The 17,632-nt window shown below is 39.6% G+C and overlaps 2 protein-coding genes across 7 annotated transcripts in view; one reads left to right on the top strand and one right to left on the bottom strand.

Moving 5' to 3' along the window:
- The window catches only part of ARFIP1 (ADP ribosylation factor interacting protein 1), a 41,317-nt gene extending 34,223 nt beyond the window's left edge, over window positions 1-7,094 (bottom strand). For 2 of the 6 annotated variants that reach the window (XM_032109626.1, XM_032109632.1), the window contains exons 1-2: window positions 6,962-7,080; window positions 2,649-2,728 (exon numbers count right to left, since the gene is read on the bottom strand). In XM_032109626.1, the coding sequence (XP_031965517.1) occupies window positions 2,649-2,726 (78 nt within the window). In that variant the 5' untranslated portion in view covers window positions 2,727-2,728; window positions 6,962-7,080. Of the gene's footprint in view, window positions 1-991; window positions 1,122-2,648; window positions 2,729-4,599; window positions 4,618-6,961 lie in introns of those variants that run through there. The other 4 variants (XM_032109628.1, XM_032109627.1, XM_032109630.1 and 1 more) reach the window with 4 other exon arrangements.
- Window positions 7,095-7,154: 60 nt separating this feature from the next.
- On the top strand, window positions 7,155-10,145 carry TIGD4 (tigger transposable element derived 4). The gene has a single exon (XM_032109625.1). It carries the CDS (start codon window positions 7,171-7,173, stop codon window positions 8,881-8,883), a length of 1,713 nt encoding a protein of 570 aa, XP_031965516.1. The 5' UTR covers window positions 7,155-7,170; the 3' UTR covers window positions 8,884-10,145.
- Window positions 10,146-17,632: the final 7,487 nt, after the last annotated feature.

Genomic DNA, 17,632 nt, shown 5'->3' with positions numbered 1-17,632 from the left:
TTTACATTAGTGAGTCTGATTTCCTTTATTAGTTTTGAGGCCTCTCAGGACTTTTTCTAACTAGTCACTGTCTGTGGGCTCCAATAAATGTACTTCTACTGAAGCACACCAAAAGGTCTATGCTTATTTCATGAGTTAACTTTTAACTTTTAAAACAGTTAATTTGTTTCATTTCATAGAATATAGAATATCCCAAGTTGTAAGGGACCCACAAGGATCATCAAGTTCAACTCCTTGCCCCTCACAGAGAGCTCCTAAACAACACCATTAGATTAAATGGTCTAGTTACTGCCACATTACATTTTGACTTGAGAAATCTGTCCAATAGCTCAAGTTTCTTAAACTTGCTCTAAATCTCATGTGTGCTTAAGCTCTGAGACTGCTAAGAACTATACTTCTACTTGACACAGTCAAGTGAGGTATTTTTCAAAATGCTTGGCCTGTCACAGCTACTTGCACAATACAGAAACATTAGCATAGGCCATGTCCTGTTCACAGCTATTTTTGTTCTTCTTTCTGCAATTATCAGAGAACACTGTGCAAAGGGAAAGTCCTCTACTGTCAAGGGGCACTTTGCTAGGGATCATAAACAAAACTGCATCTCTAATTAAAGGAAAAACAAATACTTGACTTAGGTGCTTTTCAACAAGGATCGCAAATAATTTTGCAAGTATTTACATTGATATATTTTTATGCTTTTATTCAGAGATATCAAGCTCAATGCATATGCACACATCTCTAGTAAATACATATGCCAGAAAACAAAAAATCATCAGCTTCTCTGGACAACTAGAAGCAATTCACGTATTTTTTAGGCACTGCTAGTTGAGTCAGACCTATATATCTAGTTCAGAGAAAGCAAAAAATTACTTGGCAATGTCAGTTCCATGCTATGTTTGAACTACAACAATTTCCTATTGCTGAAAAGAGGACATTTCACCACTCTACTTTTCCAGTCCCTACCACTGTGCATCACGTCCCACTCACTCACCTGACTGCAGTCACCACACACAGCTCACTAGCCTGGCAATAAACCTTTTCACCACGTAATTTTCCAGTTTCAGCGAGTTCAATCAGTTTGCAATGAGGTCAGACAAGCACCAAAGCCATGAAATGAGCAGCTGAAAACAGGAAGTGGGATAAATTGCTAATTTGACTCAGACATAACAAGAAATGACTGTCTGCATTTTAGTCAATAGTTTAAGCTTGCACTGCTGTCAAGAACGAGTCCTTGCCCTTTGCCCCCAGCTCTTCCCCCCAGCAGCTTTCACCATCCCTTCACCTCCTTCCTGAGCCGGAACAATGTATTTGTACAGCAAACAAGATTCCGGAAACACTGCAGGTTAAAAGAAAGCGACCTATGCTCAAAATGAGGATGGGTATTTTCCACTCCCATCAATTCTCCAAAGCAGGCACAACTCCAACACTTGCTCCTATGAAACAGAGCAGGTAGTAATGCAGTAAAGAAACTACTTTCTTTGAAGGAGAATGAAGGACTGCCCACAGCATCAGCTTACTTCAGCAGCGCAGTATCTCAAAATACTTTTTCTGACTGTAGGCTACTGCCAAATCCAGCAGCCATTTCTCTTTTCCTCTGGATGTGTGTTCCTGTAACTTCACACAATCATGGTAAGGTTATTCATCTAAGAGAAAACTAAACCACCAAATCACATTCTGTTTCAGCATTTCTGTTGAAACAGGGAGTATGATTCCTGAGTCAAGTGTCTCTTTGGCAAGTGCAGTCCACAGCTGACTTAAACTAAGCATATAAAGAAATTGGTTCCTCAGAAAAAAATTTATCATATGTATAAACAACCTAAAGTAAATCTAAATAAGTTCCTAAATTTGTGTTGATGTATTAGACATCAATGACATAAGCACTCCAGAAAAACATCGTGTTTCAGATGGAAGTTTTATTTTGAAAAAATAGTATCATCCTTTAGTAACAATCAGTATTTTCTTTGTACATCTCTGTTTACAAATATCAGATTTGCAAATACGCTAAATAGCTGTGGAATCACTATTCTGTTTTTGCTGGAAGTTTAAAAACAATTCACTGTCACTGCAACTCCAATAGTGATAAAGTTAGCATTACCTTTTTTCATTTTTACTCAAGAACAGTCAGGAAAATGTTGACTCTGTCTTTCTGAAAGAGCATCCCAAACACACCTGATTAGCTAAATAATATTGGGAACCTTAGGAATTTGTTCATAATTCTAATAGGTCACAGACCTCTCCACAGAGAAGGGGCAAACTATATCTGCTCCCAGGGAAAAAAAGTCACTCCTTCAGCAGTAGATAGAATACCTTGTTATACTGAGGTTACACAAAGATTGCTGCCCTTTAAACACCACCCCTTTCTTCCTGCAGTACTCACATATTTCAGACTCCTCCTGCCTCAATCTATTCAATTTACAAAACAAACAGTGCAGCACAGCAGCAGGCTACTGACTGAAGTAATCCTTTGCTACGAATTAACTGGACTGTTCTTAATGGTGTCTCAAAACCAACCCCACCCATTCAAGATGCTGCGCACAAACTCATATCCCCATACTAACAGCACTGTGCTATGCATAGCAGAATTTTTGGGAGTCTGAAACTTGTTAGGATTGGTTGATTTTACACTATTATAACTATCACCCAATCACCTCAGAGCCAGACTGGACCTCTTCTGCAGCTGGATGAGATTCATCAAGTGTTGTGGATTCACTGCTGTGTTCTGACATACCTGAAAACCAAATAGGTTTGGCATGCATTAATTAAAGTGAAAGGAGCTGGATGTTGCACCTCATAGAAACTAAAGCAGGCTTTCAGAAAACATTTCTTTTACAAGTTCTGCTAAAGCAAAGTGAAACCTCCTTCTTTTGACGGTGAGCAGGTCTTTAGCTCTCCAAAAACGTAAGAGGGATTAGGAATACAGTCTAGTGTAACTTCCATTGCCAAAGCAACCTTTCCCCATAGAACTAAGCTTGCAACATAAAACCCTGGAAGTCAAACAAGGTTCTTCAGCTGATATGTATACTGTCACCTGCAACAATACACTGACTGTATCCTACCACTGCAAAGATGACCATTTCATTAAGACATAAGATTTATCCAAACATTGCAAGATTATATTGATGCTAAGCCACTGAAACCTATTAAGCTGTTAAATCTGTTGTGTTTACTAGAAACAGAATCCCTTTCATTTTAGTCTCAAAAAGATCTCAGCTACAGAGGCAATGGAAGACTTGCACAAACTTGCACATTTCTTGCACATGTGCAAGAAATCAACTCTGAGTATAGTGATCATGAAAGATGAATTACATACCCAGTTTTAGCTTAAGTAAGAAAAGTATCTAAGTTTGATTTCAAATAGCTGGTAACTACTGGTGACACCACAATTCACTCAGCTGTTTGAGAGGAGGAGACAACCAATCATTAAAAATTAATCAAACTGTCAGTATTGCATATAATCACACATGACTTCAGTTCATTAAGTCTTGCACCATTTCATACATGTTCAGACACATACCAGATTAAGAAAAATTATAAAGAGATTACTATTTGTGTTTATATTGTACTTCAAATTCTTAAGCTATAAAACATTCTAATTCAAGCAAATAATTAATAAGGTAAGCAGCTCACATAGCAAGGGAAATAAAATAAGGACACAAAGGCTGAGAAACGGACTCACCCAGATCATCTAGATAATATTACATTGGATAACCTATTACTTTGTTTTGGAAAACCAAACATGTAAAATAAGATATTTTCTACAGAAAAACTGTTCATCCAGGGTTATCACTGAATGAAGTTAGATTTTTCTAGGAGCAATACAAAATTCCCTTTGAAGTAATTAAGAAATAAATTAAACGTATACCTTATATAGCTTTCTTAATTTTTCAAATATCTTTTGAACATGAAAGACTGTACAGCAGAGGTGCTGTTTGCCCACATGGTCCTGTCCAAACTCTCCTTGTGGTTGAAAACAACCTCTGTGCTTAACAGCTTATTTCTGAGTAGCTAAAACAATTACATTATACAATAGAAGAATAAGTGTGATTTCCTTGTTCTACTGGTTAAACAAAAAGCTGAATTCATCTTGTAGTGCAGCCTTCATTAGACAATCTGTTCTTCAGTGTTCCTGGAGTTACATTTGTACATCGCATACAAGCTTACATACCACGGTAACACTGTTTTAAACTATTAAATGCTATAGGCAAAAATATTTTTGATAGATTTAAGAACTTGTAATAACCTAATCTAGAGTCAAGAAGCATCTCACAAATCCATATAGAAGACACTGCATAAAGGCAAGCAATTAATTTTTTAAAATCCAAATCAATTCTCCATTTGTGTTAAACACTCTTCCATGATTAATGTTTTGTACAGTACTCTTTTCCTACAAGTAGTGCCAATGCTTTCGACACAGCTCTGCAGGATCACACTGTTCAACTTTAAAACACAAAAAGGTGAAAAAAATGTAGTTTAAAGGTGGCTTTCATAAAAAGTTCAGCTGCACATTCTAATTTAACCACAGAATTTCCTGGTTTCTAGAGCAAAAAAATGGGGATGTAAACACCAAATACTGGATGCAAGGATGAAAGCTTTCTATACCTTCACCAAGATTCAGAAGTGAAGACAGTCATGTGAAATTGTGGTAATCACGCCATCTACATACATGTATCATTTAAGGTTCCAGTGCAGAACTGCATACACACTTTTGCATCTCTGTAGTTCTTGCAAGTGCCAGGCAAAGGGCTGTTCTTTATAAGAAGCTGCTAATCCCCAGTGCAGTGTGGATTCTGCATTATCAAGGGCTTGGTTTGTTTCTCCACTAAAGCAGCCACAACTTTAGAACACATTAGGTGACTGGTATAGCAGGACATTTGCTACCATCAGCTGCAATTAGAACAAGTCAAAGAGGTTCTACTTGGAAAAAAACATGCTTGATCCATATCCTGACAAGAACTGAAACCCCGTCCATATCTCTCCTGACCCTCTGGGTTTTCTCTTTCCCTACTATACCAATTCTGCAAATCCACACAAATACTGCACCACAGTAGAACAGAGGACACAGAATAGACTAAGAATCATTCCCCCCATGGTGAAGCTACCTTAAATGCATACTGAATTACAGCCTCAGTAATTTTAAGTTTTGCTCACCATAAATAAAACCACACAATTTTTAACTCCTGGGGATTTAGATATCACTTCTTTAACTGGCAAAGTAAAAAGCAAAACAAAGCAAGAACTTACAAACAACATAGTAAGCATCCTCTCAGATGGAGACGTCAGAGACATTTAACCATTTATAATTAATTGTTATAAGAGCATGCTTATGTACTTTTCATTAAAAAGGCAAATTCACATTTGCTTATTCATGAAAATATGAAGTAAATGTCATCAACAATAATTTAATTTTGAGTAAGAAGTCTATTCTTCACATTCTTACATCAGTTAGGTAAATGATTTATGGTGTCAGAAATAAGAACCATGGGATTCTCAAGAATCAGATCTGCTTCTCTAAGTAGGATGCACTGGCTCCTTTGCTTATTTTTCTCCTAAATTAATTGCCAATAAGGCATCAGCAAGATATCTTCTGTCTAAAATGAAGTTTATTACACACTTTTATTGTTGTCTTATTACTTAACTGCATAGACAAAGAATATGAATTTTTCTAACACTGCAGAAAATTCCAGTGCTCATGGAAAAATAATGATTTTATGGATGTTTTCTTAATTTCAGTTTCTAACTAAGAACACTTCCACTAATTCTTGTCAAGATTGAGATCAACCACTTTTTAAAAAAGACTGTAAAGAGCTGTATTAAACACTTCCTGCTGCAATCACACCATAATTTCCTCTTCAGGGTCTTGAATTCCCTGGCTGTTCCACTTGCAAAATCTAGTTATGCCTGAGAGTTACAAGATGTGATTGGAGACAAAAACTGGAGAACAGGGCTGCTGCTGACTTTCACACTCCCCACGCTTCGTCAACTTGGCCCTAAATGCTTTAATGCTCTGCTCATCTCCAGATTAGCTAAGCCATGGACTCCCATTATGGTTTCAACTTCCACCAAACCAGAAAAAAGCAGCTGATCAAGATACTGCCTCAGCTTCCAGTTTTCCCAATCTGACACTCTTCTGTGTTTCTTATTCCTGACATTTTAACTGCATGTGTACATACATACATACATATGTAAACATACACATGACTCAGAAAGTTTTGGAGTTGCACTGATCAAATAACATCCTTCTCCAGCCCTGCAAAAAAACCCCTTCTGTTATCTTGTATAGTGAATCAATTCTTAGGTAACAGAGCCACCGACTGCAAAGCGATAACTCCTTGCTACCTTTTCCACCAAGCATAAAAAGCACATGTTAGACACTGAAACTACATCCTGGGCTGGATGTTCAGAACGATCCCCTTCAAAGCCTTCCATGCAAGATGAAAGGCTATTAGGGAGTTTCAGTTAAAAACAACCTATTAGAGAGGTACTGTAAGAAACACTGGAAGAACTGCCTCTAGTTTGCAAACAATACCACATGCAACACCTGCTTGTCACACAACACCAAAGCGCTTCCATACTTTAAGAACAGTAAGCAAAACACAAATTGGCACACTTAAAACAGTAATTGCCAGGGCGTGGAATAAGTCCCAGGGGCACAAAATTTACACAACATCTACAGTTTTCTTCCTCCACCAACACATAGCTTCCCTTTCTCTCTCGTGGAACCCGCCTGCTCCCGAGCTCAGGCGCTGCCCTCCCCGTGCGGCCGCCCAGCACCCCCGGCGCGGGGCCTACGAGCCGGGCCGACCCCGACCCGCTGGGCACTGCCGGTGCCGCCGGGAGCCCGAGAAGGGGAGGCCGCTCCCGTGGGGTGACACGTCGGACGGGCCATAGCGGGAGGCGCGGCCCGGCCCTCCCCGAACCCGGGCCCAGCGGCTGGGCTGGCCCGGCCCGGCCCGTCCCTCACCTGCCGGCGGCGCCGCTGCGGCCCCGGGGGCGTCGTGCTGCGGGGGGCGAGAGGGCAGGACGGAGGGAGGGAAGGGGGGATGGAGGAGGCCGGGCGGGGCGGCGCCGGCGGCCCCTCTCCAGCTTTATTTTCTTCCTTCTCCGGTGGCAGCAGGAGCCGGAAGCGCCGGGCCGGAAAGGGGATGACGGCGGCGGCCTCTCTAGGCTGTCATGTCTATGGTCGCAGCCATGGCAACCACCGCCAGCACCGCCCGGGAGGCTGCTCCAGCCCCGCCGAGTGCCGTGCCCGTGGGATCGGGCCGCCGGCTGGGAAAGCAGCCCGGAGCGGCAGAGCAGGAGCGTGCCTGCCCGGCTGTGGGCGCGGATGAGCGCGCCTGGGAGACGCTGCTCGGTGCCATGGCAGAGGCTCTGCCCGAACCCTCAGTGAGGAGGAAGAAAAGCATATCTATCGAGGAAAAAATTGACATCATAAGCGCTGTGGAGAGCGGCAAGAAGAAGGCGGACATTGCAGCCAAGTATGGCATCAAGAGGAATTCCCTGTCTTCGATTATGAAGAATAAGGAAAAAGTTTTGGAAGCCTTTGAAACTTTACGGTTTGATCCTAAAAGGAAGAGACTGAGGACTGCTTTTTATGCCGACCTGGAGGAGGCATTGATGAAGTGGTACAGAATTGCACAGTGCTTGAATGTGCCGGTCAATGGCCCTATGTTGCGCCTCAAGGCGAATGATTTTGCCCAGAAGCTTGGACACAGTGATTTTAAATGCAGCAATGGCTGGCTTGATCGTTTCAAGTCGAGGTATGGTTTAGTTTTCAGAGCTCAGCCTGTAGAAGCAGCTGCTACTGCTACAGTGGATGCTCCAACTCTTTGGTACCAAAATGTGCTTCCTTATTATTTAAATGATTATCAGCCGAAAAATGTGTTTTATATACAGGAGACTGGGCTGTTGTATCAGATGTTACCACATAACACGTTTGCTTTTAAAGGGGAAACTTGTTCTGTAGGTAAACAAAGCAAAGAGAGGATCACTGTAGTGGTGGGTACAAATATGGATGGCTCTGAGAAACTCCCACTGCTTGTTATAGGAAAAAACAAAAGCCCACGCTCTTTCAAAGATGTGAAATTGCTGCCAGTGGATTATGAAGCAAATGATAGGGTGTGCATGACTTCAGGAATCTTTGAACAGTGGATGCATAAACTTGACGACAGATTTCAAGCACAGCAGCGCCGAGTGGTGGTTCTTGTTGATTCTCTCCCAGCTCACACAGAAGTAAAGAACCTGAAGTCTGTCAAATTAGTGTTCTTTCCTCCAGACTCTTCTTCATGTATACCTATGAAAGAAAGGATTATCAGAAGTCTGAAGGTTAAATACAGGCACTGTCTTATCAAAAGATTTGTTGACTCTGTAGAAAGCAATAAAGAGTTTATGCTGACCCTTCTTGAGGCAATTGAGATGTTGTACCTGTGCTGGAGGGAAGTAACACCAGAGACTATTGTAAAAAGTTACAATGGAGCAACTTTCAAATTAGAAACTGAGACAAATGATAAGGACAATGAGGTTGAAAGTGATTTTGATTTGATTGCACATGCACGGGCAGCTGGAGTAGAGTTTCCAGAAGGTTTGTCTTTGGAAGAATATGCAGCTCTAGATGATGGCTTAGTAACTTATGAAGTGCCCACAAATAATGAAAGGATGTGTGCCAAAGAAAGCGCATCAGATAAAGCTGAGACATTTGTTGGTGATGAAGATAAGGATGAAGGTGATCGACTTCAGGGAGCTGAACAGCCTTTACCATCCAAAAATGAGGCTTTGAGTGCTTTAGATACTCTTAGAAAGTTTCTCAGAAGTCAAGACACAGATGATTCTCTTTACGATTCCCTAGCTGACTTGGAGAATTTTATTCAACATGTAGCATGTGAATAGATATTTTAGTAAAGTGGGAAAGCATGTAATTGGAAAAAAAAAGAAATTATATAAGCAAAAAAGATAGGCATTTAATAACAAGCATTGCTGAAATGTTCTCTGGTGTATTTTGTTCAGGTGCCTAGATGTATGTAACAAAATAATGAAAAAGGGCTGTGAACTGAAATTTTCCACAAAATCAGGAGCAAATAACACATTTGAGGTGTAGAGAGGGAGTAAGCTGAACCCTTAAAATGCTAACTCTAGTAAGTACAGTGGAGGCAAAAGAAATTCTTTGAGCAGTTCGGTGCACTCAGAATAAACTGTTGACTGCTTTGAATTCTTTCTTCAAGGAGAGACTAGCACTGCTATACATCAATACACCAGTGGTTTTGGGTTTTTGTCAATGGAGTAGAAAATATTTATCACCCTGGTGCTTTTGATACATAAACACAGAATTTAATAACACAGAAAATACATGCTTAAATTCTGAGAAGTAAGGCATTTTAAAAATAAATATTTTTCACCCTTCATCAGGAATTCTGGCCATCATTTACTCTTGCAGCAGATGATGAACAGCAGAAAGTTACTACAGCTTTGGATGTGTTGTTTTGTTTTCTTAAAACTGCTCATGTGTGGCTTCACTCAAATGGCATAGTCATTTATCCAAGAGTCAAAAGACAAACCTTTACTTAGTCTCTGAGGAGGTCAAAAAGGAAGGTTATTCTTTCGCTTTCCACCTTTTTGGTGCATGGATTTGATGTAGGTCTTTCTTTGCAGCTCCGTGTATTTCTACAGTAAATTCAGAAAAAAAAATCAGTATCTACACTAAAAACCTCACTGAGCTGTTGTTTTATTTTCAATACTTGGAGGCTTTGCTGTAGGATTCAATGCACTAATGTGGTTTATCACTACAAGTCCCATTAACAGGGCTGCTGTTTGCATGATTGCAGTGTGAAGTTGTGTAAATTGCAGTACGTTTACATGTCTTCGAGTATGCGTTTCAAACAGAGTAATCATATCAGAGCCAAAACCCACCGTGTATATGACCTTGTGGATTTTTTCAAAACCTGTTTTAAATCGTTTCCATTCTATCAATTTAATTTTTTTCAGAAGTTAGAGATATTAATTTTTCTAATTTAGAGGAAGAAGAAAATATTTTATGGATGCCCTTTAGGCAACTTGTGTAATAAAGAATCTATTATGCTGTGTATAATTAAACCATGAGAAAAAAATCGCATGCATATGTGAATCTATGGTTTTAAATAAATAGTTTGGCTAAAGCTTTGTTTACTGTTTTTTTCTATAGGACAGTTTATCCATTTATGAAATAATTGCAGAAAATTTATCAAATTGTTGGAAGGTGGCAAAAATATTAGGGTGATTTGTTGAAAAAATGCTTATAGCTGTATGAATGTTTTACTAGACCCCCTACCAAAAAAACCCGACAAACTTCTGGTTTCTTGTGAAATATCTGATGTGAATTCCATCCAAAGGATATTCTGATTAAATAAAAAAATTCTGTTGAAATCCCAATAAATAAATTCCTACATGGAGATTTATAGATTCTGTGAGAAAGGTATTCCTCTAAATTATCTCTTCTAGGTATTTATTACTTTAAAATACAGATGCACGGTCTTTTAAATTAAGAAACTCTGTCACATTTGACTTGCTTAATACTTTAGAACAAGCTTATGAAAAGTACTTTCTATTCTGATTAAGCTTATTTGAAGTTCATATTAGTCCCACAGAGATCTGTAGATAATTTTACTGTAGTAATCTTTTGATTTGAAATCTATTTCTTTGCAACAGCTTCTCCTGCTAAAGGGAAGTTTAGGGAAAAGTTGCTCTTATCCATATACTAAATGTGTAATTTGTTATGATTTGACTCCACGAGGCCCTCACTGGCCCGGGTTCTGGATAAAGACTCTGTGTTTCCTTCTGAGAGAATTCAGAGTGTTAAAGTGATGGATCTGAATGAGAAAGACAAGCGGCAAATCTTGGTTAAACAAGAGTTCACTCCACAAGAAGTGTAGTTTTTGCAAGAAGAGGCTTAGAAAATCAGGAGATGGGAAATAACGTCTTTAGCTGGAAAGGAAGGAAGTGAATTACTGAGTGTTGTCATACTCCCTCATGAAAACAACAGGAAGGATTTACTAATTTGGCCTGGACTTTGAAGGTGAGTTGTGGAACTTGCTTTAAAAAACATACATCGAAGTCCTGTACCTTTAGAGAATATATGACTTTTTCCTAGCCTCTTAGTTCATTTTGAGAAACCAAGATAAAATGCACTCACTGAAACTGGTTCTGTGAGACAGACACTATATTCTAACACTGTAGCTTTCAAAATTATTTAGGAACCCAAACATTTCTCCTCACTCGGATTTTGGTCACATTTATAGTGCGAGAACGTGAAATCCATTCTGAAGTTGTTGCTGTTTCAGGTGTTTGTCACAGGGAGATGCGGACTCCCAGATCCAAAGTGCTAACACTGAAAAAGGAAGCGGTGCTCTGTGTAAATGTCAGTTTAGCCTGTGCACACAGTTTGAGCTGGAGATTTCTTTACATTGTCTGGGTAAACCACCAGGACACTGCCTTTTTACATCTGGGGTGGTATCTTTTGGAGGGAGAGGAAGAATATGGCTTTAGATTGCATCATATTTAAAATGAAGAACCTTTCCTACAAAAGGCAGGTAACTAAGGCTGTCATTTGCTTTTATACTTTAATAGTAGTATGGACAACTATGTGCATTTTCTCTGTAGCTTTTCTACTTCATGCTGTGGTTAGATAGTGATTAGGTTCTTCAGTGTCAAGTCAGTGAGGTTGCTTTCAGTTACCCAAAAGTGACTTCTAGAAGTGGGAACTGAAAATATGAAGTTTTAAAAATATAACTGATTTCTATACAAGGCCAAAATACAAAAAATTATTTGGAAAAGATGTTTGATATAATCAAAAGCATCCTCAGATTACTTCTTCAGACAAGTAATATGTGAAATAAGTATACTCTTCAAATGGCACAGGTTTTTGAAAACTGTAAGAAATATTACTGTGGGTTTTTTTGTTTGTGTGTTACTATGTGTGCAGTTTTGGATATCTTTCAGGTCTATAAAACTACATCTTCCTTTAAAACTGTTGCTGAAAGGAAGATCGCTCACCCCTAATGGTAGAAGGAAATAACAACTTTTTGCATCCTGAGGCAAAAACGGAAGAGAGGAGGCAGTCAGGGATTTATAGGAGGGCTATCCATGTGTGCCTGTATATCCAAGATTTGTGACATTTTGATAGCTGAACAATCAAGGGAGTAAATGAGTCTATGGTTTCACACTATTATGCAATTCTTGAGAATAATACCTGCAAACACACAGAATCTTTAGAGATTTTAAATTTTAGGTGCAATATTTTTGTAAACTTAAATTAAATTAAAACATTAGAATATTAGTAAAATACCTTCAAGATTTTTTTGGTGGCTGTGTTTATTGAAATGGTAGAGTAATATTGGCCTACTCAGGACTTAACGAAAATGTATGGTGACTGGGCAACCATGGAATGTAATGACAGTGTTTCACATTATTTTATTCCTTTAATATCAATAAAAGCTGGTGCTTCCTATTTTTGGGAGGCATTGGTTAAATGAAGAGTTTGCAAAGTTCTCATTGGGAAGTGGGTGATGCTGGGGCCAGAGAAGAGTTTCTATATTTATGCAAGGAAGTCAGTATGTGTATCTAGATGTTTTAATATCCCTATTTTGGGGGATCCTTCCTTGAAAATCAGATACAAGCCCAGTCAATTAATAAGCAAACAAATCTAACTGAAATTTTTGCACTGGGATGAGTGACAGCATACTTCTGTCAATACATTCATTAACAACAGAAAAAAATCTTTACAACAGATGAAAATATAACAACCTTATGTTTGTCAGCCTGTTTTTACACACAGCCTTTATGCTGGTAAAGCACTGTGGTATAGACATGTGTTGCCCTTTTCCTGATACAACTGCACTGTGGTATAACCACATCATTGGTTTTTAGAAACAGGAATTCAGGTGTAGCTCATTTCCCTTCTTGCTAGCCCAGTTACTCCATTTGAACTGTATTTTCTCCTTTCAAAGGTAGCTGTTTAACCACATTGTTCGAGTTAAAACCATGCAACATCCGGGTTAAAGCAGAGTGGGAAAGCCAGTAGTGTCTCGCCAACTTATTCATAGCTGTGTCACCTCTGTTCTTTGAGCAGAATGGAAAAGTGTAAATTGCAAATTAGTGTGATCAGTAAAGTGAACAAATAGCACACTGAATTACCAAATCTGTTGAGTGAGAAGGTGCCATATTTTTGAAAATTTTTTAAATGGCTCTTTGTGTTTTAGAATATTTCAGCTGAAAGTCACGTTCTTCCTAAGCTTTCATGTCATGCTATCTCTGTCACAATGTTCCAGCCTTGTGCATGAACAGCACCAAGGGGAACAGGTCACTCCCCTCAGCACACAGGTAGCTACAACCCATGTGAGTTGTCAGCCTGCCCACAGGTTGGCGGCTGTGTCACTGGGGAGGTGAGCTCCAGAGCTGGTTTGCATCCTCCCCTTCCACGCCTGTGTTGCTTTGTGTGCTGTACCAGCGCTTGGCTGTAATCACCAAGGTACTGACTCATCTGTCTGAGAAAGTTGTGGTCCAATGGGATGGTGCAACCTCACCCCAAATGCCAAATGAAATAATTCATGGTTTATTGTTTGAAGACGGCGGGACTCAGGATTACTGAGGAGGGCATTAAGATGTCTCAGCTCTCCTGGCCCCTGCTCAGTAGCAAAGCTGAAAGAGAAGTTCTTGCTCTGGAGAAGTTCTTACAAAACACTCGCTATTCAAGAATTACTTCGACATGTGATAACTAGTTGTTGGTTTTCTCATCTGAAGTCATCCACTTCTCTTGAGAGATGTGCTGTGAGGCTGCCTCTGTATCGTGTATACAAGGAGACACCCTACTGAAAGCGCTGCTTTTCTTCTAGCAGCTTTGGTGCTTCTTGTTTCTAACCTGTATAAATGACACGATATGAGACTTTGCTATTCAAAATTCTATTTCTTTCCCCTTCCACCTTTTTTCATCCATTGCCCTTATAATTTTATATTCATTGATATCCTGACAATTCTAGTGTTAACGTTAGGATTGTTGGCCCAACATTCTGGCAAGCTGCTTTCCTCCTTACTCTCCCTATTTCTAATATTATCTTTTGCAGGTCATATTTTTGAATCATCTCATGTAACAGCCAGTATCACCCTCTTGGTACACATCCTCGTGATCTCTGGCCCTAATTTTTCCAGTGCTGTATTTAGTGCCTTTCCCAAATTCTTGCTTCATTTAGCTGAGAACATTTAGTATGTCTTTTTGTCTTTTCCTTTTGTAGAAGAGGGTGACCAGTGCTTTTTCCAGCAGTCCCCCAGGATGTCCAAGAGAACTGGTAACAAAACACATAATCTCTCTCTCCTTTCAGGTGTCTCCATTTTCTCTTTCTGTCAGTGCCCCCTTCTGACCTGTTCTTTCAAAACTCTCAATTTGACATTTAGAATCTTTGTTTAAACTGCTCCTATTTCTCTTTCATGTCTTACCCCTACCTGCCTGTATAGCATCTTTGCCACACTTCACTTTTACATTTCCATTTCTAAATATCATATCCCTACCCTTAGCTCTTCGGATCTTTCTTCTCTCCTCTTTTACTGGCCCCATCTAATATTTAAACTACATTTCACACTCCCTTGTCCTCCTTTCTATGACTTCATGTCCAGTTCTCTCCTCCAAAAACAAATACTTAACTCTCTCTGCACACAACCAGCTTTTTTATTTTCTATCTTACTTGGCATGTCTCCATGATATTCTTCCATCAAAGATTATGTAATGATTAAAAGTATGTTATCATCCCTAAATTTACCTCTTTGCATTTTATTTTTTCTCCCATCTTAGTAATTTCAAGTCTTGCCTTTGTTTGAACCTTTCTTTTGCACTCCTGATCACCAGCATGAATTTTATTCGTTTTTTTTTAACCTCGTAAAAAAATAAACTCACAAACAAAACCTGCACAAAGACGGAGTTTGGGACTGCTTGTTTACACAGCTAACTGTGTTACAATGTTACATTAAAAAGTCAGATTGAAAGCCAGCTCAGACATTAGCTAATTTCTATCAAGGATTTTATTTGAAACTACGTCTTTTGTTGTTTATTTTGCTCTTTGCTATTTCAATAGCTGTTTGTGAGACTTCAGATATTTATGCCCAGTTCTGCTTCGTAGCCAGCCCATATGGCCTGAGATCATGGAGAAAGGCAGGAAGAACATAAAAAAAGAGGAGTTGAAAAAGGCAAGGTCCTGGTCTATTGAGATTCCCCTGCAGGAGGTCAACGAGAATTTTAAGTCAGGTTAAGCAGAACTTTTTATTCCAAATCAATATCAAGAGTCCTCTGTAAGTCTATATCCATATATACATGAGATCACAGAAATTATTATGAGAGGTAACACCACAAGTTCTCTGAATTCTGGATGGCAAGAAATGGCCACCCACAATTCAGCACCACTTCAAAATTGACACAAGTTTGCATTTGGTTTTTTTTTCCCAGAACTAATGACACATGATCTGTGTAAACGGTCTGTCACTGCCCTGCCCAGGACTCGTCCACATTCAGAAAACAAATAAGACATTTGCCTAGAGACAAGGCAAGGCTGAAACAGCATTTCTGTGTAAGAAGTGTTTCTGCAGAGTCTAGAAGTTGCAGTAAGAGTCAGATGAGCTTGAAAATTGACATGGCTTTTCAGAAGTTAACCAAGAGACACTTTGTAATAGGGACTTGGGATCTGAATTAGAGATACTTATTATGTGCTGTTACCAACAACTGCTGAAGTATTTTTGAAAAGCTGGCTCGATGGATATCAATTTTACTGCTCTGAGAAAAAGTGGCTCTGAGTATTACATGTATACTCAACACACGGCACAGACAAACATTACAATTCAAATTCTAGTAGAGACAAACCCTTAATTCCCTGTGAGAGCTGAGGGTGGCCAGACTCAGTGCATTATACAGTGAGTGCCCGCAGAGAAGCAGGAGCAGATGTGGCAAATGTTGTAGACATGCAACAGCAAGGCAGAAATACAAGTACGGGCAGACAGAGCTACAGGCTCTTGGCTCTGCTTGTTAAATAAATACAAAGAGCCATCCAATGCCCCATTAGGAGGCTTTCCCTACATGTCCTATTACCAACCCAATTTTTTCAAAAAGCAACAGAAATTCTATTAGGAACCAAAAGAAATTCAGGGTTTGATAATTTCTTGCCAAGTTGGCAATGTTGTTCTTCATACCCTTGCACCGTGTAGAAGTTGGCAACACAAACCCAAACTAGAAAAGGTAAAGCTGAAGTAAATGTGTAATAAAATTTGTACATTTTTGTGTCCCATTCTCACCTGGCCTTCACTCATCCCATGTAGATTTAGGTGCCCTAAATCATACAACACCTTCAAAGCTTCGTCAAAGTCTAATCTGTCGCCAACAGTTTACCCACCAGAGCTAACAGGAGAGCATTTGGCAAACAATGTTTGGGTGGCTAAAAATCATCTTGCAATTTCGTCTTAAATATTCATGGTTAAATAGCTTTAGTAAAATAACTTGATCGTTCCCTAACAATATCTACACCGTTATCCATACCCAGCCAAAATGCACATGTGCAACTCCAAACCTGCATTACTTGTGAAATGCCTACATCTGCAGTGATGATCTGTTGAGGACTAATGCTGGGATGGCAGATAGCATCCTGGACAATGAGATTATATGAAATTTACATTCACGTAAGATTCCTAAGGGATTACTTGGAATGGGGATTAGGTACCTTTATGAATTTAAAACTTCCTTTGGATTTCTTCATCCTCTCACCTCATCTCACAGGGGAAGAACCCAGTGGCTTGCACTGGTGCAGCCTCACAAAGGGGATCATTTTGAACAGTGTTCTTTGGGGGGAGCTCTGCTAGTGTTCAAAAGCATATTGGTCTGCAAGGATTAGGAAGAAATTTTGCAGCATGTGGAAAACAACCCATAGGATCCAGCCAGTGGGAGGTTTAACTGCTGCTCTGCCTCCCAAGTGGGCTGAGCCAGCCTCTTACGAGGATGCTGACTCCTCAGGCAAGGCACATATTTGTGAGATTACATCTTCCAAAAGCAGTAATGCAGGTACTGATTTGCTTTTAATTCATCCTTCTCTCTTCTTCCTGTCTGCCATTCCAGCTCCTCAGAGATTAAAAATTCCCTGTCAGCCGCCTGCCTGATCTGATCAGTCCCCCGGTTTGGAAACCTGGGATGGTTCTGTGCCTAATTTACAGGCTTTAAATATAAAGCCTATATTTGGTGGGCATATTTTTTGGGTTTTGTTTGGGGTTTTTTTTTGAGTATCAGATACTTGCATTCTCTGAAAGCATTTCCAGCTGTAATGTGAAAAGAATGAGTCGTGAACCTCAAATGAACTCCACGTTTCTCTCTGTGTGGAGATACAGTTATAAGAATTTAAACCATGCTGAGATATGCCCTTATTGACATTCAAGAAGGGTGTAGATGCAGGCTAGGTGTGGATTGACCTTTGCAGACATGGTAGAAGGCATAAAGCTTCACAAGTACTCAGAACCAAAATGGATTAAGAGAGGAATTATACATTCACTTCCATGAAGCGCCTATTTCCTATAGGATCATATCTACAATTCTTTCCATCAGGGGTTTCATTAGCAGCCATTAGTTAGGACTGACCTCTTTTATTCT

Source organism: Corvus moneduloides, chromosome 5, assembly GCF_009650955.1.
Source record: "Corvus moneduloides isolate bCorMon1 chromosome 5, bCorMon1.pri, whole genome shotgun sequence".
Taxonomy (NCBI): Eukaryota; Metazoa; Chordata; class Aves; order Passeriformes; family Corvidae; genus Corvus; species Corvus moneduloides.
Note: the sequence above shows the minus strand (reverse complement) of the source record. Positions and strands in the feature narration are given on the sequence as shown.

Coding starts and splice junctions, on each gene's coding strand:
- TIGD4 (XM_032109625.1), top strand. CDS start 7,171: ATGTCTATGGTCGCAGCCATGGCAACCACCGCCAGCACCGCCCGGGAG.